This window comes from Centruroides sculpturatus, unplaced genomic scaffold (genome assembly GCF_000671375.1).
Source record: "Centruroides sculpturatus isolate CEXI.00-Female unplaced genomic scaffold, Cexi_2.0 scaffold579, whole genome shotgun sequence".
Taxonomy (NCBI): Eukaryota; Metazoa; Arthropoda; class Arachnida; order Scorpiones; family Buthidae; genus Centruroides; species Centruroides sculpturatus.
Genome location: NW_019385005.1, coordinates 336748 through 363554, shown reverse-complemented (window position 1 = coordinate 363554; position 26807 = coordinate 336748). Strand labels below are relative to the sequence as shown.

Sequence of the window (26807 nt, the reverse complement as noted above, 5' to 3'; positions counted from 1 at the left end):
AAAAGAACTGGCCCAGGACGGGTCTTGAACCCGTAATCTCCGCTTGCCGTGCGGTGTGCTTGCCAGTTACGCCACCTGGACCCCGAGCGAGTATTCGCTTCCAGAAGTATATTAAAGTCTTTATACACTAATGTAACTGATGAATGCAGATAGCTACAGTTATAAATGTGATGTATAATTAAAATAAAGTGATTTATGTTCTACAAGCCTGTTTGCAATGCCCCTAGTAGTAAAATTTGGAAGTTAGTGCTCCTGTCTCAAAAATAATGCATAATATGGAAAAAAGTCAATTACAAGGGTGCAGAGTATGACTGATTTTCATACAAAAGGACATCCTGTGCACATGAATAGAAAGCACAAAATTGTAATTTGTTGGTATTTGATTTCCATCGATGGTATGTCAGTAATGCTGTCACAAATCATGAGAAGCGAAACTGCATGTTTAGATATAGACATTGTGAATTGTTCCAACAAATAAAAAGAAGCTCAGTCCTGGATACAAATGTGTGTCTGCTTTTCTCACAATTTGCTGCTCTGGCAGGTTGTCCAAGTGTTGCATTATCTCATTCCAACAATCCAATTCACTAAATATTTTTTTTACTTTTAACTATTCTCTGTTGCACCCTATTTCATCATATATACTATATAATATAGTAATTTATTTACAATTATTTAATTTTCTTAAATCACTGAAAGCACTTAGAATAAGATACTGATTAATATATCAGTGCAACTTGGACTAATAGAAAACTTTTATTTAAAAATAAATTTTAGTTTTTTCATTTTATATAGAGTACATGTGAATACTAAAGTAACACATTTAAAAATTTTGATAATATAGTGTGAAATAGTTTGATTTGAAAATGAAATATTTATTATATTCTTATTTATGAAAACACTTTGAATATAAAATACAAATATATTTTGATAATGTTCAAAACACTTGTTTATTAAAAATGGAGACTTATAGATGATTATGATATAAATTAATTTTTTTAGATTGTTAAAGAAGAAGGTGGAATGGAAGTTGTTACAAAGGAGAGAAGATGGGCTAAAATAGCTTCTCGCATGGGCTATCCACATGGACGTAGTATTGGGTCATTGCTAAGGCAGCATTATGAACGCATTCTTTATCCGTATGATATATTTAAAAGTGGAGCAAGCATAAGAGAGATTGTAAGTCTCAAGATTTTTCCAAATAATAATAATTTTAATAAATGTTGAAGATTCCTGTTGTTGTTGTATGAATTAGAGCAAATGTATTTTTGTTATTACACAGTAATGAGTAAAAATGTAATAAATAACAAAGTAGATCTAATGTAGTAAATCCACTTACTACATTTAATGAGTAATGCATAAAAAGTCAGGAAATGATATTTTTTAATTTATTTTAAGAAAATGTGAACTGATATGCATAGTAATTAAAGCACCAAACAAATAATAGAATTTTCAGTTTTCAACAAAAAAGTACAGACACTTGTTAATTTCAGTCTTTTCAAATATTCTGCAATGTAAGTGTGTGCATTGTTTGCAGAGGAAGTGGAGGTTGTATTTACAGATGAAAAATTTTAGATACTGTGTTGTATTTTTTATCTATAAAAATTTTTAAAGTTTACTATTACTTATTACTATTTAGGTACTGTATGTAGTGTAAGATAAAATAATTTTGTAATAGTTTTAAGAATTACTTTTTAGTAAAATAAAATTATTGCTTTGTCATTCCTTTTTTATTTTATTTTATTTTTTCTTAGAATATTAGTGAAGAAACAGAAGATTCAGATAAAAAAGACAAAGATTACATTCCTCATGGTATTCCTTCTCGTCAAGCTATTAAACCACCTCCAGAACAGTATTCCAGGCGATCTAAACGTCATGCTAAAGAATCTGACATAGTATATAAAATTTTCTTCATATTTACTCTTAATTTAGTAGAAAAAAATTTTAATACGTTAAAATAGATTCACATTTGATTTAAAACATTGAATGCTGTTAGGTTAATTTTCTAGTACTAAACATTTCCAAAATACTCTCAGTATAACTTTTTGAATAGATGAAAAGCTTCCGTTGAAAAAAATTAGGTGTCAAATTTTATTCATAGTATTGATTTATTGATTTTTCACTGTGTAAGAAATAATAATTTCAATTTTATAACATAACAACAACAATAACAACTGCATAGTACTTTTATCAGATTATCAGATTATTTTATAAAGTTATCTTTTTGGCAACATGTAAAAAGTAAATTTGAGAAGTTACATTGCTTCCAGTTAGCTATTTCATGTCCGTATTTATAGAAAAAAAGTAAATTACTTTACATTTAAAGTTTTTACATACTTATACAGTAAAATCTGTCTAAAATGAATCCTTTACAAAGTAGAAACCTGTTTAATATGGAAACAGAAAACACTTTTGGAACCAATTTTATTATCTACTTTAATTCTGCTTTATTTAAATTATACTCCTGAATAAATTCTGAGTAAAGCAGAACTTTTTTACATAATATCGACTAAATTCTAAATTATAATTAATGCTATAACTTCTTAGAAGAGTTAGTTAATAAAAACATAACTCTATAAAACAGTCTGCCAAAATGGAAAATTCTGGCCAATACTGTTGTATTCCAATTTTAGTCTTTCCTGTGTAATTTTAATAGAAGAATAATTTACTTTTAAATAACATGTATAAGAGTAAATATATATATATATATATATATNTTAAAATAGCAGCAGATTACAATAATAGTTATTTAAATTAATAATTTTCATTTACATCAGAAAAACAATTAACATTAAGGTGGCAATTATCATGCCACTTTTAAATGCAAATTAATTTGCATTTAATAGTGGCATGATAATTACCTTTAGAAATGTCCAATGTCCCGCTATTTCTATGTTAAAAAGTTAATTTGAACTAGATACCGATAGTTATAGAAAAATTTTTGATTTAAAGAAAATTTTTTTTAAAATGAAATAACCCAGTGTTATGCTCATATAATTTTGCTTATGAATATATTAATATATTTTTTACAACATTATGTATATATTTATTTATTATAGCAATGAAAAACTTTTATAATTAATTTAAAGTGGTTTTAATTTTGACAAGTACATTTATTGTTATTTGGTCTTATTTTCAAAATAGTTTATTTAATAACCTTCAAAAATTTTCATGGCATACCTAGGATCCTCTCTTGGCAGACCAGTTGAAAATCATTGGTATATAGTATAAGTCTAGTTGTTCTCATCTCTCACTTATGGTGGCCAACTTTACTCCACTGTGGGTTAGACTCACCGATAATGGATGAAATTGTGACTAGTTAATCGTAACATGTTGTTGCCTCATGTTTACAAAAATCAGTCAGTTATATCTAGTACAGAAGTAATGTTTGGTACAAATCACTGTATTTTTTTAAATTTAGATTTTACTTCAACATATCACAATACAGTAGATGTACTGTATTAATAACGAACAACTGCACGCCGGAGTTTAATAAACAACACGTACCTCAGAAACCTTTAACCAATGTGATTAAAGGACTACTTGAAGAAGGACCCAGGAGGGATCTAAAAACATTTGTATTGTTAAATTTTAGTTTGCATCAGTTAAAGGTATCTGAGGTACGTATTGTTTATGTACTGTATTGTTTGCACTATACAGAAATTTGTGTAAAACTATTAAAATTAAATAATCACAAAAATATTTCACAAATATATATATAAAAATACAAGAAAAGATGGCTTGTTTCAAAGCTGGTATGCTAATTAATAAATTATATGATTCTCAAACACAAGACAGTGCTACTATTTAAACACTTGGCATTTTTTCATCTTTATTCAGTTGATAAGAGTATTACTACATGTTTTGGGCACTGCTCCTTGTGTAGTAATACTTGTATCAACTGAATAAAGATGAAAAAACGCCAAGTGTTGAAATAGTAGCACGGTCTTGTGTTTGAGAATCATAATTATAAAACACAGTTTCAGAAAATTGAATTCTAATTATTATTTCTTTTTATGATTATAGTAATAATTAGAATTATTATACTTCTAATTATTACTATGTATGCAAAACAGTGACATTTATACTTTTATATTAAATTTTATTAATAATTTAATTAAAAAAATAACAAATTGTAATTACAAAATAAATTCAGTTAATTTTTTCTAAGTACATTAACTTATCAATGGTAGCTATTCAAATAGTTAAAAAAATTTACTACAACTTGACCTATTTATTTCCTATAGATTATCTTCATTCATAAATATGTATTCTAGCTTATTTTGCATGTTTAACTGTAACAGCAATTAACATAATTCCATTTAATAGAGATTTTATAATTTCTATTCTTCATCTGTTGTTTAGTTTATTATTTCAAATAGATTTTGATTTTTTTAAATAAATCAAAACAAACTACATTAAGTTTTTACTTATAGAGGAGCATTATTTAGGAATAAAAAATAAAAATGCATTTTTATTTGTGGATAGTATCAAAACAATAAATTAAAGAATGATCGTACCTTATTGAAGTCTTATCTCATTGATCTTATATTTATACAACTGTTATGACACTGATATTATATGACTAAGATTGTGTTTCTAATATGATATTAAATGACTAAGGTTTTTCTTTTTGAACTTTGACCTTTAAATGCTTTCCTTTGTAAAGTTCTTGTTTCTTTGATATCAGATTGTTAGTGTTTTGTTTCAGTGCACAGTAGGCATTTTATGTTGCTATACAAGATTTCAGCCATCATTCTTAATGGATTAAACAGACCCTTAGCCTAAACATAAAAATGAATAGTTTATATGATAAAAAACCAATAATATGAACTATTTATCATTTAAGTTTTATAAGAATATAAATTTTTTTTATTTTTCTAGTTCAGAATAAGAGAAGTTTTTCTGCTGTTGTTAATCTCTTTAAAAGATAAATACAACAATAATTTACAAATTTAAAAGTTTTCATTACTGTTATTATAATAATACATTTTTAAAATATTAATATATATTCAACTTGTGTTGCTTGATGTTGCTATATTTATATCACCAAATAGGAACATCTGCATCTATCATCAACTGTGTTTTCCTATAAAACAGTGTACTGTGTATCTTGAAATATTTTGTCCTGATGATTGCATATTAAATTATAGTAATGAATTAATCTGTCCTAAAAAATAAAATTTTATGTTTTCTTGATTCTTTGAACATTCTTTTTTTGAAATATAAATTTCTGAATTGCTTGGTAATATTTTGTAATTACATAGTGATTTTTATTGTTTGTCACTTATGTTTGTAGATAATTCAAAGAAACTATTTTAGATGTTTTTCTCATGAAAATTGAAGAAAAAGTTGGGTGAATGGACATGATATCAGTCAATATTGATTAGATACCAAATTACTACTAAAAATTGATAATAAATAAAAGTTAGGAAGATTAGGTTTAAATCAAACTCCTTAATGCAGTAGGAGGTTTCTTGATATCCATTTGATTTACCAAATGTATGAATAAATGTGTGCTAAAAAAAAGCACTAAAATGATTTTTAAAATATCTCAATTAGTTTTTCTATACATTGAAATTGTTATATTAAACAATAAATATAATCAAAATTTGAGTATTAAACGAAATATATTAGTTTGTTGGCTTAGAAATTCAAAATAGTGTGAAATTATTTAATATAATATTTATGTATATAAGATATTATGTAACATAAACTGATTTTATAAACACAAACACTAGCCGTAACAAAAATTTATTGTAGGTATACTTCAAAATTTTTTGAAGTTCTCAAAGTTACTTAAAACACATTAATTGTTCATATTAAAAAATTAATTTAATTATATAATTATTGTTTTTGAATACAGTAATACCTCGACTTACGCTACCCCAACTTACACGTACCCGGAGTTTCGCGATTTTCAAATCTCGTCGACTCATCTTTTGAGATATGTTTGAGCACCACGCAACTCTTGATTACTCGCTTCCCCCACACTATTGTTTAGCTTACATGTTAGGACGTGTCGCACGGAATTGGCACATAGCTACAATTTATTTCTGTGTTTGTTATATCTATGGAGACTTGAGAGACTCTATGTGGTGATTTCTTGTAATCGTGAACGAATCAAAAGACGAGATAAAATTAACGAGAACATTAATTAGCTTACATACATCCGACTTGGATTTTACACAAATTGAGAAATTATACCCCGAGTTACGCGAATTTGACTTAGTCGGTTATCGCTCGGTCCCACCTATCGCATAAATTCAGGGTATTACTGTATTTTATAAGTGTCTAAAATTAATCATGATAGATATTTTAAATTATTTCATAAAAATTTATTGTATTAAAAAATGACAAGATATATTTTGAAAAAAATTTAAGTAATCATCAAATAATACAAACAATTTAAATTTGTAACTGTAAATTGTTCAAATTTTATTTACATTGGTGAATTTTATTTAGTGTTATTCACTCACATTGTTTTATAGTTTTTGTGTAAATTTCATAATTTTTAATAGATTGAAGTTGTAATAGTTTTTGTCAGTTTGCCTGAAGAAACAGTTGTGGCAGTAAATTGTTTATGAATCAAAGTAAAAATTTTGAATTTTCTTTTAAATTAAACAATCTTAATGATGATAAAGCATATTATTATAAAAATGAATATTTTATGTGAAATGTGTATTTGAAAATATGAATTCATTTAAATCAAACCAAAATAGAAAATGAAATTAACAGGAGTTTTTAAATGATTTGCATTAAATTTATTACAAAGAAAAATTACAAATTTTTTTTTCAGGATGATATTGATTATTCTACTAACAATGAACTAAAAAAATTGCAGTTTTACGGAGCTGGTCCAAAAATGCCAGGTTTCTGTGCACAGAGTAAGTATGTGAAATTAATAAAAATTAAATCTTTTAAAAAACAATTGTATTATCACGATTTACAAAATATTTTAAATAATACAAGAGGAAGTTATTTTATTATGTTACAAACTGACACCAAAAATAAGTAAGAAAACTTTCACGTGTATATTGTTGAAAAAGAATGTTCTATGTAAACATTCAGACACTTGTTTAATGTGTTTTATTATAGAAAAAACAGTTATTTTAGAGAACTCAAAAAACAAAAAAATATTGGAATTAGGCAGCCTATGCCATTATTTCTTCATATGAAATAATTAATTAAAATAAGTTTGTTTTAGATTTTAATTAAACTGAGTTTATAAAATTAATTTTTTTTGTATAAAAAATTAGAAATTTGATTTTAATGTGTGTAATATATGTAATTTGAAAGAAACTTAAAATAACTTCACACTGTATAAAGAAAATTAATGAACTTTTTGTGATAGTACTTAAAATCTGTAATATGTCATCACTTATAATCTTTGATCTGGTCCCTTCACAGTATTAGATCTATTTGATAAATTTCCTATTTAAGAATAGTAACAGAAATAAAAAAACATTAAAAAAGTTTTTATAAAAGAATAAAAAACAGTTTAAGACTTTTCCCCCCTAAAGAGATTACAATTATGATTTTAAAGAATAAAATTTGATAATTGTATTTATAAAATTTAATAAATTATAAAAGTTAATTTTTAATCTAAAATATTTATACTTATTTATATTTTTAAATAATTTATATTAAAGAAATCAATTTGCTAAGTACTTTATAATTTTTTTTAGCAAAACAAGAAGTAGAAGAATGCACAAAATCACAAATGTTAATTAAGCGTAAAGAAAAAGGAAAGTGCAAATCAACACCTGTAAGCAACTGATTGTAAATTATAAACAATTAAGATATCGGTCTTATATAATACATTTTATATATTTAAAGTATTAATATGCTTTTGTTTTTTATGAATTTACATTAATATAATTTTTTGTAAAACTAATTAATAATGCAACATAATTTGCAGTTATTGTTTTTATCTTTTTATTAAGAAATTAATTGTTTTTTTGTGGGTATTTTTTTGTGGAGAACCTGTGTCATATTATAATTAGAAGATTTAGTCTACAAAACATCATTTATATATTCAAATGCAATGTAACAGATCTTTTTCTATATTTTATTTGATTGCAATATATTTTTTATTATATATATATATATTTACATGTTAAATAATGATAGTCAAAGAAATGGGTTTGATAAAGCTACTTTTAAAAATTATTTCTAGGAGCAAAAGTAGTAGTTAAATTCAGTGGTGTATGTATGTATGTATGTATGTATGCATGCATGCATGCATGCATGCATGCAAGTGTACAGTACATATACATAGTAATTTAAATTATATAATTTTTCAGTTATAAACAGAAATATATATGACAGAAAATATTTTTATCTTGGCTAATGATTAGAATATTTTCTTCAAATTCTATACTTAACAACAATATTCTATTCTGAATATGCACAGTTTATATAATAGTATATTTAACATAATATTAGTTGTTAAATATAAATGTTTTTTGTTATGGATATAAAAACAAAAACAAATCAATTCTACAGGACTTTTGGATATCAATATTTGCAACTGCATCTAGCTAACTGAAGGATATAAACTTGGCAACAACATGAAAATAGTAAAAATTATTCTAATCTTATCAAATAAATAACAATTCATATTTTTCATTATTTAAATTATTAGATAACTTTATCAGTTTAGTATACTGAAAAATTATTGTTTTTGGTGTGCTTTATTAATGATTAATACTATGAAGATTTAATGGCATAATTTTAAAAATATAATTTGCTGTAAGTGATGTGTGATTGATATGAAAATCGTAAAAGTTGTAGTCATATAAAAATTTTGAACAATAATTGACAGTTAGTTAAATTGTCTTATTTTATGAGGGGGATTACATTGGTTATTTACTAAATATAAAGTATAGAAAATGGCTGCTATTGTAATAATATATTTGTTATGGATGAAATTTTTTGATAGATTATTTACTAGTATAATTTTACTTTCTTCAAATTCTTGTTTATTTTCATTATCAACATGAACTATTCCAAGAAATGAGGGAAGAATTTTCAGGCAAGAAATTTTTTATTCTGAAATAATGATTCTCAGTTACTGATTCAAGGAAAATTTTACTAGTCTACAAAAGAAAAAGCAAACAAAAGTTCACAAAACATTGATTATACTGTGTATAATTAGTTTAATAAAATCTCTTTCATATTGTATGTTGTTATAATTATATACAAGATATCAAGTTGTTTTCACTTTCCTCATTGCATTTACTATTTTATTTTAAGTCATTCATCAATAAAAATATTCCAAAATATATAAATAATTGAATAATTAATTTCAATAGTCTATTCTAAAAATTATATATATATATATATATAACTGAGAATTTTATATTTTTCATTACATTAATAATTGGTGTTTTATTATTCTGTACAGTCGATCCCCCTATAAGACGGTAGATACGTTTCGTTCTTTATGAATCAATTTTGTAGGAATCACAGCCTGACACGTATGAAGTTTACAGACTACGGCTGTTTGAAAGGTTTTCTTTCATAAAATTAATCGATTCTAGACTAATTCGACTCAACATTTCCAAAATACGTATATTTTTTTGAAAATAATCCGTATAAACTACGTTATAAACAAAAAATTGTAGGATTGCTTACCGAGTGTGTACCGTTCGACTACGCCCGTTGCTAAAGCTTGGTTTCGTCGCGGAACAGCGCATCAAACCGCGGCCGCGATTTCTGATATTATTTTTCTGCGAAAACTTCGTTGAACTTTGGAGACATCATTAATATAAATAATTTTAATCGCCGTTGAATAAGAAATGTTTCTTTCACAAGAAATGTATAAAATTACAGTACTGTATTAGACTTACGGTACCTAATTTACATACTGTATAGACGATAGCTCGCCTAAACTGTCCATAGTGTGGCGCTAGACGGTGGAAAGTATATATATAATTATAATAAAGTTAGAATAAATTAAGTTAATATATAATTATATATACAGTACCTAATTTATATATAATTATATGTACAGACGATACTAAAGTCAATTTACCCGCCTAAACTGTCCGTAGCGTGGTGCTGGACGGCGGAAAGTAGTTCAGCTGCCCGATGACGTTTTACGTAATTATAGGAGTTTTTTTACCATTGTTTACGGATACCTCCACAATTTTTTTCGCCGTCTTGTAGGAATCGTAATTATAGGAACCCGTCTTATAGGGGGATCTACTGTATATACATTTTTGTTTGCAGTATGAAGTTTTATCAGTGTAATTTTAAAAGTGAGATTTAGGTTTCAGATTTTGATATTGATGGTGCTATTTTTACTCTAACAATACTATAATATTGCTATAAGAATTTTTCTTTGATTGCATTTAATCTGCATATTGGTACAATTCATTTAAAGTTTGTAGTGTTCAAACTAAAAAAGCTTTACAAATGTTTTTTGTTATATCCATAACAGAAAAGTCTATAAGAAAATAAGTTTTAAAAAATGCAAAAAATGTTACAAGAACTTTGAGACACTTAACAAGTTGTTTATGACAGCATTGATGAAAAGAATTGCTCTCGGCAGTCTCATGTCATTTAGTTCCTTGACTAACAACAAAAGAAATTGAAGATATATTTACCATATCAAAATTATAATAAAAAAAATATTGATGGTCATTTTAAATTAATGAGAAATAATAAAATAATGGAAATGATTTGCAAGTATGATATTCAGCAGTAGTCTATAACCTTTTAACTTAGTACTTGAGGACTGCTTTCATTTGAAATGAAGGTAGTTGGACCACAAGATAATTTTATTCTATACTGAGCAAAGTGAGACAATTTACAGTTTATCGGAGCAAAGATGACTTAGTTATAGTATTAACTATTTTTTATTTCTGTTAATACAATTTGGCAATATCACATATGTGGCCAATATTGCACCCCACAATAATACACACTGTTAAAAGCAGAAATACCATCTTACTAAAAATGCCATACCTGGAAAGATTTTTTGAAGTTAGACAACTTTTTTTATGTTTATGTTTGTCTTCTGGACTGCATATAATGAATTAATGAGCTCTTGGTATGCATTATTGATATGCAGTTTGGTATTTAGTATTACTAAAGAATTAGATTTCATTATAAAACATTTGAAGTTTTTGGGTTGTTTCTAAAAAAATCTATGAAATGAAAAATTGGATTTTATGTAGTGATTTAGAGAGATTATGATAATGGCTTATGAAGTTGCATTCTTTCTCTTAACAGATAAACTATATTCTTTTCATATGAAGATTGTGATTTTTATCACAATTTAAAGAAATTTGTTTCTTTTTTGATTCTTTTAAAGTTGTTTATTATGAATTATTAAAAAAGCAAAATAGTAAAGATAAAAGTTGTTCTCAATAGATAATTTAGGGATTATAATGACTTTATATCATTAGCAAATGTAATGAAGAATTATTTTTTATAAGCATATACATTGCAATGATACTGTAACAAAAGTTAAACTAGGAAATAGTTATCCAGCTTTTTATTCTACAGATATTATTCCTTCTGATTTACCATTTATTTTGAATTTATTTAAAATGTTTTAAATGAAAGAAATTTAAAAAATAAAGGATATTAAACATTATCATAAAATTTCAATTCAATATATGAAGAAATAGCCTGATAAATAAGGAATTATTTTTAATAAATAAAAGTTGTATTTTACTTCATAAATATGAAATTTCTGTAAACCCATTATTAATTCATAATTAAGTTGAGAAATATACTTTCAAAATATCAGGTAATTATTACCATGAATTAAATAATAGTGTTATAATTTAAACAGATACAAATAATAATTGAAAAACAAAATCATTTAATTTTTTGTAGTTTGATTAATTAGCATTTTAAAATTTATCATTATTGCAATTCCTCTTCATTTTATTTTCATATACTTTTACTTTTCTTCCCATAATCCTTATTTCAATTTTGTATAATCTAATATATATGAACCTGAAAAACCAGATTCTTTCTTTCTTTCTTTCTGTCACTGTATGTAACAAATGGCCACTAGGGGTGCCCCTAGCTATTATTTAAATTAATAATAAATTCAGTATATTATTACTTGATGCAGTCTTTTTCATTTTTGGTTGCATTTTAGTAGGATACGCCTTGAGAAATTCAGTATATTATTATTTTTATTTGTAACAGGAATTTATTATTTATACCATGGAATGACATTGCTACTGCTAGAACACCCACTAGGGGACGTCCCAGGCTACTAGAATAGAAGGATTAGAAGTACGAAGTAATCTAATAATTTTAATCTTTGTTGTTTTTTGCTCGGGCAACACTGGGCTCATCTGCTGGTTGCATTATAAATTTTTTCTCTGTAGGCAGACAAGGACCTCAGTAATGTTGGTCTTGTACAGTACATGGTTTATTCACCAAATTTTCATTTAACTTTTTTGACACTGATCACAATATGAATTACAGATTGATGTGAGTCATGGGCAAAAAACATGAGGCAGAAGTCATATGATTAAAAATCAAAAAATTATTGTGGGTTGCAATTTTTAATCATATTTTAATTTAAAAATTCACATTATTTCAACCAGAACTTTGTATGTGATTAATTGGGGCATTTAACCCCTAAGTTTTCCACATCTTGTTTTGATTTTTATCTATCTAACTCTGTTCTCAAGATTAAGGAGGGACAGACAGATGACAGTGGGAATCTCTAGGTCTATAATTTGAAAATTTCAGTCCAATGAGGTGTATTTTGAGTGTTTAACTTTAGAGTTCAGGAATATCTTTGAAAAAGTGAGATATATTTATTACGTAATTTAAAAATGTTTAATTTAAACATTGTAAAAAACATTGGATGCCTAATGGAATGTAAGAATTATTAGATTTGTTTAAATGGGAAAGGATCTGTGTCCTACATGCCCACTTTGAAGAAAATGTAGCTGAAGATAGAAAAATTGAAATGCACATTGTGATCAATGTGTCTAAAAATGAAATGATTATTTCATTTTTTGACACTGGTTTGGTGGATATTTGTTCAATAAATCTTTTAAACTTCTTGATTGGCTAGAGGTGTAAATTTAGAAATACAAATGGATTATATATTATCATCTTGTTAAATAGTATTAATTTGTATAATTGCTTATGAGATCAACAATGAATTTTTTTTTTTTCTGAGCTTTATTTTTGAATATCTCTTATTTGTAGACTTTCACTTATTGATTTATCTGTTTTTCTTAAAATATATCAGATTGATGTTTTCTGATATGAAATTACTGTAAAACTTAATCTTTTATTATTATAAACACTTCATTTTTATTTCTTTAACTAAACATGAGAAAGATAAACAAAAGATAAAAGATGCTTTAGTAATGGTGTTATATTTTTTCAATATCTATTTGAATCACCATTGTAGAATGATATTATGTACTGTTATAAACCATTGTCCTCTTTTTTAATTGATACCTTATTTATTGAATCCTTTGTCTTCTCTCATCTGAAGAGTTATTTAACAATCAGATGTACTTTTTTGATTATTTTTTTTAAGTATAAATTATTCCTGGTTTCCCATGTGTTTGAAATTTTCAACTATTCTGAGATTTTTGCAGACTGTTAAAGAAAAAATAAGAGTGCCATGGAACATTATTACTTTTTTCTTAATTTGTGGTTTTAGTTGCATTTTTATTCATCTTACATTGAAATATTATTTTCTCTTTATTTTGTCATTGCAAATAATTATTTTATGATGAGAAATCTTTAACATGATTGTGTGCAGATTAAAACAGGCTATGTAGAGGAACAATTAGATTGTTCAGCTATTACAAATACAATAAATTTTGTAACTCTGTTTATACATGCTTATAGCAAACTCACTGTTACCAATAATTTTAATTTATATTAAAATGTTTTCTTGATTGACTATTTAGTTTGATGACTATTATTAATAATAATAATAATTTTTGTTAAATTTCAGTGTGTGTAATATTATTATATATATAACATAATAACATACATAATCCAATACATTAGTAATAACAACAATCTGCTTATTTTTTTATTGTGCTCTATTAAGGCTAATTAATAATCTGGAACAAATCAATTTAGCTAGAGGTAGGCAGTTAAGCTCCCTCTCATGATAAATTTACTAATTATGAATAAATTAATTGGCTGGGAGCAGGATTTGATCTACAATTCCTACTTACTGTGCAGTTGTGTTACTTATTATACTATCCAGACCTCTCTCAGATCTTAGGTTTCAAAGCTGTTACTTGATTAATTTAGATATAATCATAAAGCTGTGGAGGACCATATTTGCAAGTTGTCTCCAATTTGTGAGTGATCAGTATGGTTATATCCAAATTAATTATTTAATATCTCTGGAAGTGAAGATCAGATGGAAGCCTGGGTAGCATAATTGGCAGTGTGACTGAATGGTAAGCAGGAATTGTGAGTTTGAGTTCTGCTGTGGGCCAATTCATTTCTTCCAGAATATTCTATAATGAAATTGACTATGCTCTTGAACTTTTATATGGTGAGAAAATGATTTTCTCTGAAATTGTGTAAGACTGCCAAGTTAGAGTCCCATTACCAGCAGATCTTTTCNGTTCATTTGGTATCATTATCATTGTCGTTTATTATTCTGTTTTGGATATTTTTAGAGGTAATTTTGGAAATACGTGTTATTAGGGTCACCAGAAAGGCATTAACATTTTTAGTTTAAAGACAGTTTGTTTTTTTTATTATTATATAATAGTTTTTCTGATGAAAATTATTATTCTATTTGGATTATTTAAAAATGTGAATCAAATTGGAATTTCTTGGTTCATGAAACCATCAAACTTTGTTATGTGTTTTATTATTATTCTTCTGCTAAACTTATGTAGAAATTATTATGATTAATTTTTTAACTATTAGATGTAATAAATAATATACATATACAAAAACACAAATGCCTTGTCATGGATCAATAATTTTTTGTCTAGTTACTGTATGCATGCCTGCATATTTGTCCTGTAAATACTGCTCTTAACTTGTTAAGAATGAATTATATGCGGAGTGATATCATCTTATTATGAGACTTATCATCTGTCCATTGTTAATATTAAACAGCTGATTATAATTTTGATATGCCAGTAAGATATATTTTATTGCTGTTTATTTTTAACAAGACAATCTTTATTAGTATATTCATGATCTGTTGTTTAAAAATGGTATATGTTTTGAGTGTCTCAGTTTGTCAGATGTGTATTATTAAATTTTGTTAAGTAATCACACACTATTAAACAACTATCAAAATTTCATATGCTGTTTTCTGATTTTAGACAACTATTCTGTGTGTTACCTAATTTTTGAACTTGTAATTTTATTTCATATTAGTTGTTCATATTAAGTTAGTTGTAATTTATGCTACTTAATGGGAACATCTTAGTTGTTTTATTATAAGAACTGATTGATCAGATTCATTTATTATATCTGTATTGAATGTATATTTAAAATAGAAATAACTGATTTTATGTAATAAAATTAGATTTAAAAAGTTTTGTTACAGAAGAAAATTGTCACTTGAGTGAAATTATACATCCAAATTTCTTTAAGGGGTCAGATATTTTTATCTGTCTAAAATGTTTGTTAAGACACTCAATCTTCAGTATCAGAATATGTCTGGTTTAAAATATTAAACTTTGTTTTTCTAGTTATATTATTATATTACCTTCAAAATTAGTTTTGAAAACTGTTAATTTTGTTGGAGTTGTAAAATTATTAATTTCAAAATACTAAGATGAAAATATTTTTTAAAAACAATATGTGCAAGAATAGTTTATTAATTTTACAGTAGAACACTACTGTGTTTTCAATTTTGAAGTAAATGAGTAAATAAATACAACTCTAAAACCATCTAATGCTGTAAAACTCTCTTTATTCAAATGTTTTCAGTCATCTTAAACAGTCTTCTTTGGGAAAAGAGCATTTGTTCTTTTAAAATATGGTTTTTCCTGAAGATCATTTATGATGATAATGTTTGAATAAAGAAAGTTTTACTGCATTAGATGGTTTTAGAGTTTGTATTTGTTCAAGTGCAGTTCATATAGGAGTAATAAGATGAGTGAGTAAATTTTATATTAATGCATGCATAACTTTTTTCCTCTTAATTTTGAGAAAAAAATACTGTTATATATATATATACACATACATACATACATACATATGTATGTATGTATGTATATATATATAATTAAAATAATAAGATTGCAAAAACAAATGCATTAAACAAAAATAATTTGAATACTTTATATTGAATTTATNTAATTTTATTTCATATTAGTTGTTCATATTAAGTTAGTTGTAATTTATGCTACTTAATGGGAACATCTTAGTTGTTTTATTATAAGAACTGATTGATCAGATTCATTTATTATATCTGTATTGAATGTATATTTAAAATAGAAATAACTGATTTTATGTAATAAAATTAGATTTAAAAAGTTTTGTTACAGAAGAAAATTGTCACTTGAGTGAAATTATACATCCAAATTTCTTTAAGGGGTCAGATATTTTTATCTGTCTAAAATGTTTGTTAAGACACTCAATCTTCAGTATCAGAATATGTCTGGTTTAAAATATTAAACTTTGTTTTTCTAGTTATATTATTATATTACCTTCAAAATTAGTTTTGAAAACTGTTAATTTTGTTGGAGTTGTAAAATTATTAATTTCAAAATACTAAGATGAAAATATTTTTTAAAAACAATATGTGCAAGAATAGTTTATTAATTTTACAGTAGAACACTACTGTGTTTTCAATTTTGAAGTAAATGAGTAAATAAATACAACTCTAAAACCATCTAATGCTGTAAAACTCTCTTTATTCAAATGTTTTCAGTCATCTTAAACAGTCTTCTTTGGGAAAAGAGCATTTGTTCTTTTAAAATATGGTTTTTCCTGAAGATCATTTATGATGATAATGTTTGAATAAAGAAAGTTTTACTGCATTAGATGGTTTTAGAGTTTGTATTTGTTCAAGTGCAGTTCATATAGGAGTAATAAGATGAGTGAGTAAATTTTATATTAATGCATGCATAACTTTTTTCCTCTTAATTTTGAGAAAAAAATACTGTTATATATATATATACACATACATACATATGTATGTATGTATATATATATAATTAAAATAATAAGATTGCAAAAACAAATGCATTAAACAAAAATAATTTGAATACTTTATATTGAATTTATTAAAGCAAGATGAATTTTTGAAATTACAGCAAATTAAGTTTAGGAATAGCATTATAATAATTCATGACAAAAATATTTTAATAAATGTTATATCATAATTCTAAAATTCAGATGATGCATTGTATAATAAATAATTTTCATTACTCTAAATTTTCTTACGTTTATTTAAAAATTGAAGATTTCAATAAAAATCTGATATTGCATGTAATTATTTGTGTATAAGATACGAGAAAAAATAGATAATCAAAATATTAAAAATAGATTTTTCAAAAAAACATGACACAAATGAAAATTTATAATTTTGTTTGTTTGATTTTGAGAAATAGTAATGATGATATTAATTGAAGATATTTTTGTGCATGGAAAAACATCTTATTTCTTTTTGTATTAAATAATTATAATAGTCTTTGCTTGGATGGTGGTTTGATTTTATATGTATTATAATATGAATAGTTGAAATTTGTCATTATGTGTTTTTATTTTCAAATAAAATAAATTATATGAAAATGTTTTCGATGGGATAATTATGTAGATTATATGGATTTTAATTTAGATATAATCATAAAGCTGTGGAGGACCATATTTGCAAGTTGTCTCCAATTTGTGAGTGATCAGTATGGTTATATCCAAATTAATTATTTAATATCTCTGGAAGTGAAGATCAGATGGAAGCCTGGGTAGCATAATTGGCAGTGTGACTGAATGGTAAGCAGGAATTGTGAGTTTGAGTTCTGNAATTCATGACAAAAATATTTTAATAAATGTTATATCATAATTCTAAAATTCAGATGATGCATTGTATAATAAATAATTTTCATTACTCTAAATTTTCTTACGTTTATTTAAAAATTGAAGATTTCAATAAAAATCTGATATTGCATGTAATTATTTGTGTATAAGATACGAGAAAAAATAGATAATCAAAATATTAAAAATAGATTTTTCAAAAAAACATGACACAAATGAAAATTTATAATTTTGTTTGTTTGATTTTGAGAAATAGTAATGATGATATTAATTGAAGATATTTTTGTGCATGGAAAAACATCTTATTTCTTTTTGTATTAAATAATTATAATAGTCTTTGCTTGGATGGTGGTTTGATTTTATATGTATTATAATATGAATAGTTGAAATTTGTCATTATGTGTTTTTATTTTCAAATAAAATAAATTATATGAAAATGTTTTCGATGGGATAATTATGTAGATTATATGGATTTACTTGTGTTGGCTGTTGGTATTCAGTATTTTTGTTATAACTTGAAAAACTACTGCCAAAAGTATTAGTGTAGCAACCAGAAAATTATTTAAAAAATTTTTTTTTATAATATGTTTAATCTTTAAAATCAAAATATAATTATTTTATTGTTAAATTAATACTTTGAAATAAATCTGTTACTTAATAATCCCATCAAAATATAATGGTACCTGTTCATAGTTTATATACTGTATATATTTGTTATGTATATTTTGCTTTTATAAAACTATACATTCTCAGGCAAATATGCAAAAACGTTTACAACTTCAATAACTTTTTTTAAAAATTGTTTTGTAAAATTCAATAAAATATAAGCAGTTTTTTGATGTTAAGAGAGTTTTCATCAAAGAAAGGTTTTCAGTTTAGATTATAAACTTAAATTGTCAACGAGATATTTAATTTTTAAACAGTTTAAAATTGATGTTTTAATTTATAATAATGTAGTAATTTTTAAGTTTAAATATAATCTTTATTAAATTTATTTTAAAAAATGAAAAATATTTTCATTCTGAACATAACTGATGTTAATAGAAATTTATTCAGCATATAATTTAATTTTTACATTAAAGTATGTTTGTTTGAAACATACTTTAAAATATAAACAAAAATAATAATGTGCTGTTTATACTTAATTAATTAATAAAATAAGTATAAATAATGCAAAACTTTTAACATTTGAGATATTTTGTTTTTATCAAGAACATCAGTTTAACTGTAATTTTTAGTTTTTAAATTTTTTTATAAATTTATATTAAAAAATTAATATGCTTTTATTTAAGTCATTATGCATCTTTTTTATTATTGATGCAAGATATTCTGTTAATTTTAAAATGTTTATCTTTATCAAATGAAAATTTTAATTTTCAGTAATAAGGTTGTGATAATATTTAATACTTAATGTTAGAAAGTTTTCTCCAGGTGAGTGAAGCTTGAACTCAAAAACTTTATAAGTAGCTAATGATAATTACTAACTTTTTATAAAAAAATATGCTTGCTTATTCATTTCTGAACTAAAACTTCGGCAAAAAAATAAAAATAATTATTAATGATTATTGTAATTTGAAGTTGAAAAAAATAATTTTTAAAAATAAATTTAGTATTTGCTTTTATTATGGAAACTTGATTTAACTATTTTAGTGCAGGATTTGGTTATATTTATTTTTAAAAAAGTAAGAAAATAATATAAATCACATTCTTTTGTTTGTTTATTTAAGCTGTAAATAAAGCTGTTGCATTTATTTATACTCAAGTGCATGCATATAGATATACATCTACTAGCAATTTTTTTTTAAAACATACATATATATTGTTGTATGTATACATACATACATACATATGTATGTATGTATGTATANAATAAATTTTAGTGACTAAAATTTTAATATAATTAAAACATTTAAAATATAACTTATTTTGTCTTTTAAACATAAATTCTATTAATATGATGATATTGTGTTCCGGGCCAATGAAAAATTATGATTATTGGATATTCTGAAATATTATTTTTATAAATAATGAATAAAAAACATATTTATATTTAATTCTCATACAGATAATTTTTTCCAGATCTATAGAACCAATCAACATGCTGGAGAGTTTGTAATAACTTTTCCCAGGTCATATCATGCTGGGTTTAATCAGGGTTATAACTTTGCTGAAGCTGTTAATTTTGCACCAGCTGATTGGGTTTGTATAATTCAATTTTTGTTTTTTTCTTTGTAATGGCTCATTCCCAAAACAAGTTCTGTCCATTTTGCAAAGATTTTGGGAGAGTAGAAAAAAACTATGACAAGAAATGTATTTGTGTTCTGTACTGTGCACTTATAAATTGTTCTTCATGTTATATAGGTCTGTTGATTGTAAATACAAAATCTATACTTTGCAGGGAATTTATTATTGAGATCTAATTTGTTCTAGTTAAGATTGAAACTTTTAAAGTTCATGGACTGAACTTGATTTGGAACAAAATAGATTTTTGTTTTGTGTTAAGTGGAAGCTGAGATATTAGATTGAAATCTGTTTTAGAATAATTGAAACTTGTAAATGAAATATTTTAAATTCAGTCTGCTGTGCCAGCTGTCATAAAATCTTTTAATTTAATATGATATAAACTAGCAAAAGTGTTTCAAAAAAACTTTTTTTTAATTAATAGTTACCAATTGGAAGAGTGTGTATTTCACATTACAGTATGCTTCATCGGTTTTGTGTGTTTTCACATGATGAATTGGTATGCAAAATGGCAGCAGATCCAGAAAGATTGGATATTAGTCTTGCTGCTGCAACTTATCAAGATATGTTAAAAATGGTTGAAACTGATAATGTAAAAAAAAAATAAATAAAAACAAAGGAAAAAGAGCCCAATAGATTTGGAAAATGTCAGCCAAATGGCATTCATCTTTGTCAATGCATTCCTGTTTGTGGAGAAGTTGACTATTGCTTGCTGAATTAATGCTTGTATAGGTGATTAGGTCTAAATTTATTTATTTACTTCTAAATGTGAAGTTCTTAACTTATCTTTCTGACAGCTGTATAGTGTCAGCATGTTTTATTGCTGAACAGTGAGGGCTATTCTCCACAGCTTGTCTCACTAGTTTAATGTTTTTACAAGTCTAAACAGTTTGTTCACTTCCATAAGTTTTCCTTGGCAGTGCTGAACCTGTCGTCCTTAGGTTTTTGATCCACTTCAGAATAATGTTCAGTCTCGAAATTCTGTCATGACATCCAACATTAAAATGAGTTTGAAAATTCCATTGAGTGAGCATCACTAAATCATCACTTTGAAAAAATGTTTCAACAATAAGTACAATGTACAGTGCTCCAGGCTCCATTGTTACTGAGAAATGGCATTAACTGACAAGTGATACACAATCATTATGGTGATTGCAACCCAAGAGGATTTATATTCAATCTAAGTCATGCATCCTGGTGAGCTTCTCCAAAAGGCCATGGAAATGCAATGACAAAGATGGATGTCATTTGGATGATATTTTTCAAACCTAATGTGTCCTCTTTTCTTTATTTTTTATACATTATTAAATGGTATACATTTCTGTTTCTATTCAAAAAATAAAATTTTTTTTTCATAAACAAATAACTGTAAGATTATTCTGAAAAACATTATACTTCCCTGCCAGACTATCAATTATGATTTAAGATTTAGTTATTTATAGTAAAAAAATTTTTAAATATCTCTAATAATTTAAGTAATTTTCTCATATTATAATTTTAAATAAATTATTGATATAGGAATGTATTGTTTGCTTTAATAAAATCATTTTTTAGAATTTCAAATATGTTGATATTTAAATATTAAATTTTTTCCGTGTAGATCTTGTGATTTATAATTAAGTGAAAATTAAATTTATTGTGTTATGATAATTACAGGAAGTTAGAAAACCTCAGGAAGCTTTTGGATTTGAGCAGGCTCAACGTGAATATACACTTCAAGAATTTGGTGAAATGGCTGATAAATTCAAATCAAATTATTTCAATATGGCTGTTCATGTATGTGTTTCTATATTAATGATTAATGAATATTATAAAAACTAATTACAGTAGTGCCTCATATAACGTACTTAATCCGTACAGTAGTGCCTCATATAACGTACTTAATCCGTGCATGTCTGTTAAGTGAAAAGTCCGTTATACGAAACGCATTTTCCCATAGAAATACATGTTAATACATATAATTCGTTCAGCAGCATAAAATAACCGTACTGTACCATAAAAAAAATGAAAATGGAGCAGCCATCAATTATGCCGAGTAGTCAGATGTTATGGGGAGGAGGTGGATGATCACTTTATTCACACATTCATACAGATACAGACTTTTTACACATTGCAGCAGGTCTCTTTTTATTGTTTTTTAATCGGAGTCAGATTCAGGAGAGGCTACCGGAGCTTGCAGGGTCAACTCCTCTTGTTCCATCCTTTGTTTTTTGGCAGCTGGCTTCTTGAAAAACATGTCCAAGGTGGTCTGTTTCTCTCTCTTCTTCAACACCTGTCGGAAATGACGGGCAAGGGTGTCATTGTAGAGATCATTGATCCTGTTGGCCTCAGCTCTGTTTGGATAATGAGTGTTGGTAAACTCCTGAACCTCTCCCCATTTGACAAGGAAGTTTTTGTCAACTTTCACTCCTTCTGATGATTTCTTGCTTTGTTTCAATTGAAATCACCTTTCTGTTTTTTAGAAGCCATGATTTGCACAACACTTGAATAAATGTAAATACCCTGCACTGAGGTGATGTACGTAATAAACAAGGGAGCAATCCGAATCCCAACGGGAGCTCTGTACTTCAGATATACTAATAATATATTCTAATAATACTAATATATTATAAAAATAGCAGATTGTCATTGGTAACGGCAAAAGTGTGGAAACATCATTCGCACTTGTTCACAGAAAGTCCATTGTTCGCAGCATCTGTTATTTGAGGCGTACGTTATACAAGGCACTACTGTATTATGTTATCATTGTTCAGATCATTCTTAAGATTTTTTAACGTAAATGGGTTGAGTGAAAAGAAATGACAACATTATTGTTGAAAGAATGGAACATTTGCAACACTATCTGGTGGCATAACACACAATTAACATTTGAAACCACCAATTACCCTTCCTAGACATATTAATCATTAGACTAATTAATAAAATTAATAGTTTTATTAAATAATGCAACATTAAAAAAGTTATAGATTACAACTCAGAGACCCGTTTATGTATAAAGAAAAACAGTAAAATTATCAGTAAAATTAAAAATAGACCTACAGATATAACAGATCAAAATTCCAAAATAAATGAAATTATCAAACTATTTTTGTTAAATAATTACACCAAAACCACCTAATTAAAATGGCTAGGTAGATTAGATAATAGAACACCATACATAGTCCAAAACATTAGTTCACCAGCAAAATACTGTATGGTTTCTTGTATCAAAAATTTTTTGGAAAAGATTCAAAATAAATTCAAACAATTTAATATACATATTGTACCAGCCCATACTAATGCAATCCACAAATAATTAAGCAACAATAATACTGTTATCAACATTTCAGAGAAAAACAATGTGGTTTAAGTTTTCCTGTAGATGTAACCACACTTATGTTGATGAAATCAAAAGAAAATTAAAAATACATTTTAAAGAACACTTCAATGCTATAAAATACAACCTTGAAAACTCTGCTGNTTCTATACCAGAAATAAGCAATAGGTATAATATTACTAGCAGAGAAAGACATTTGTTATACTTCCACTTAAATTGAGGTAGCATTTTCCTCCAAGAGCGAATCATTATCACACAATGTTGTATCAACTCTTCTCTTGAGATTATCGCGCCAACACCTTCGGCAGTCGAGACACTCCCCCCATATCCTAACATATACAATGTGTTCATAATTACAGTTCATGTTTTGAAAAGCTATAACTGGAGAACTATATAGCTGAATGACTTCAAATTTAAAATGAAGACATGTTCAGTGATAGAATTTTATTTGGTACAGAAAAAAAAAATGAGTTCTGAAAGTTACTGCTAGGGTGATACATATATTGCCCTAGTAGTAGTTAAAAAGCATCACAAAATGTATGAAACAATATCATTGTGGTTATGCAATAACATGTTCAGTATGATGTCCTCCAATGTCTGTGATGTATTGAAACCACAAAACAGCATATTCAACCACAGAACATAGTTTCTCTGAAGATATTGTGGACATGATGTGTAAAGTTGGCCTTGAAGTCTGCTAAGTTGGCTATTTCTTCACAACACAATTTTTTTCAGATGTTTCATAGCCATATGTTTTGTGATGCTTTTTAATTACTGTTATGTTGTTGCAGTTCCATATATCACCCTAGTGGTAATNCAATTAGTGATACAGCAGATATCAAACCAAAATTTTTGTTTGAGGTAGAATTTAATGTTCTTTGCTATAAATTAACATTTCAACATATTCTGTAAGTTTTCTAATTAAAATTACAAACTTTAAAAGCAAATATAAAGTTCTTTGTGAATCATCATTGTAAAATTCTTTGCTGTCAATTTACAATACATATATATATCTGGTGCTGTGCATTCCTCCAAATTTCATCACTGATTAGATTGTTCAATAAGATTATTTCATTGAATATATCTATATTATCACTTATATTGTTTTAAAAAACACGATTATAGAAGTATCCACACTGATGCTTCATTATTGTCTTAGCCATTTAAAACATCTGAATTATTTTTCGTTATTTAGAGGCATAGAACTATAAAAATACATACATTAATACATGATAGTTTTATTATTAATTTTAGAAATATTATTTTTCTTAACAATAATTTTTCTTACCATAATTAGAAATTTTAGAATTAAAGGAACTCATTCAAGAAGCAGAAGAAAAGAAATTTCCAAAAAGTGATTTGCTAGTAGCACTAGAAACAGCAATTCAAGATGCTGAAAAATGCGCATCAGTTGCACAACAGTTGTTAAGTCGTAAGGTCAGAACAAGGTAAGTTAATTCAACATATACTACTAGCTCAAATATAAGCTGCATTTTTTTATTCCAAGTTCTGAGAACATAATGGCACAGCATACAATCAATATTGAGATAGTCATATCTGTTTTTATGTAATAAACTGATTATGATCTATCTATTGCAGTGGTGCAGAATATGTCCAAATCCACTAACACGGTACAGGAAAAATTTGCAGTAGAAAAGTAATATTATCAAAATAGCTGAAACCCTAAAATAGAGCAGCATCCTTGCTGTTTTAAAGTCTATAGACATTAATTGGAAAAATCTGCCAAAATGCAGGAAGATCCTATTTTGAAAATGAAATTTGAGTGTTAAGTATCTAAGTGGTAGGTTAAAAACTGAAAAGAAAATTAAGTGTGCACACTCATAATAAGTTTGAAATGAATGTCTTTATGTTGCAATATTGGCTATAGCATTTGGTTCAGATTTAAATCATGACTCCCCAATTCTACAGAATGATTTTTGTAGTGAGGGATGGCAGGGAGGGAGGGAGTGCAATTATTGTTGTTTAATTTGTTTCTAACCAGTTAATTTATCTGTTAAATTGCAGTTATATACAATAAGTCAGGTCTGCTAGGCAGTTTTCATAAAAATTGAAGCTGTGATTTAGTTTAAAAAATTAAATCTTTTTATTTCAAAACTCTTTGAAATACTATTTAATGGATGACATTTCATGTGAGCTTGAATTAAAATGCATTACATGGTGATGAGATTCATTGTGTTTGACTTCAATTTTATTTCCATTAATCAACATAGTACATCAAGTTTACAATTGTATATAATACTATGATGATATATGTTTAAAGTGTTCTTTTAATTTAAAAACAATTTTTATATTAATTTATCACTTTAGTGTTGCACAGCAAATTATACTATAGGTTATTTTTTATATGATTTAATTAAAATATTTCAAACTATATGAAGGGATTAATAATAGTTACTATAAAATATTATTTTGTGTGCTAACTAGTGTGCAACAATTTTCAGAAAAATTTGTGTGTCTAAATTCTCAGTTCTGGAAATATTCTGCACCCATTTTCACCCATAATCATATTATATTTGAAGTAATTCTATAATGTCTCTATACTTAAACATTCAGTTTATACCCATATGTGTAGATACAATAGACATAATTTATATCAAGTATCTCTTCTGAGATTTGAATATTTATGTATATCAGTACTGATATATAAATTTACTTTAACAATTAATAAAAATTTATTAAAATAATCTAAAAATATATCTCACAAATTATATATTTTTGAATATTTAAAAATTTGAAGTAAAACATAAAAAATAAGTACTACAAATCACATAGTAAATTGGACCTTACTGATTTTTGTGAAATGAACAAATTCATATTTAAAATGAAATAATTCTTTCCACAATTAAAAAATTATTAATGAATACCAATATATTTTAATATGGAATTTTAAAAGCAAAATGTATTTTTTTAAAAACTATTTAATTTTAAAAATATGGTTTATATTTTATATTCAGACAAAGATTATATCCCCTCTGTAATTTTTGCAATGAATTCATTACTGATAATACATGAATTATTTTAAGTTATCATTTTTTCACTGATTCTTATCAATTTATAATTGCAAAAATATTTTATTTGATATGTTTAGAAATATCAGTAATATATATGTGTTTTTTTTTTTAATTTTTAATAGAAACAAAGAACATCAAGAATTTAAGTAATCCTTGCTTGCAGAGTTTTGTGTAAAATAATATATTTAACAATAAGCAAGACATAATTATTGTGTACTTTTATATTATATTTCGTATTTTATTTACAT

General features: G+C 25.7%; 1 protein-coding gene across 1 annotated transcript in view; it reads left to right on the top strand.

The window, feature by feature from the left end:
- Window positions 1-26807, top strand: part of LOC111633283 (lysine-specific demethylase 5A-like) — a 121782-nt gene that overhangs the window by 45336 nt on the left and 49639 nt on the right. The window contains exons 5-12 of the mRNA XM_023377820.1: window positions 1000-1176; window positions 1752-1892; window positions 6797-6884; window positions 7686-7765; window positions 20050-20169; window positions 20636-20803; window positions 21868-21987; window positions 24842-24975. Coding sequence (XP_023233588.1) covers window positions 1000-1176; window positions 1752-1892; window positions 6797-6884; window positions 7686-7765; window positions 20050-20169; window positions 20636-20803; window positions 21868-21987; window positions 24842-24975 — 1028 coding nt within the window. The remainder of the gene's footprint in view (window positions 1-999; window positions 1177-1751; window positions 1893-6796; window positions 6885-7685; window positions 7766-20049; window positions 20170-20635; window positions 20804-21867; window positions 21988-24841; window positions 24976-26807) is intronic.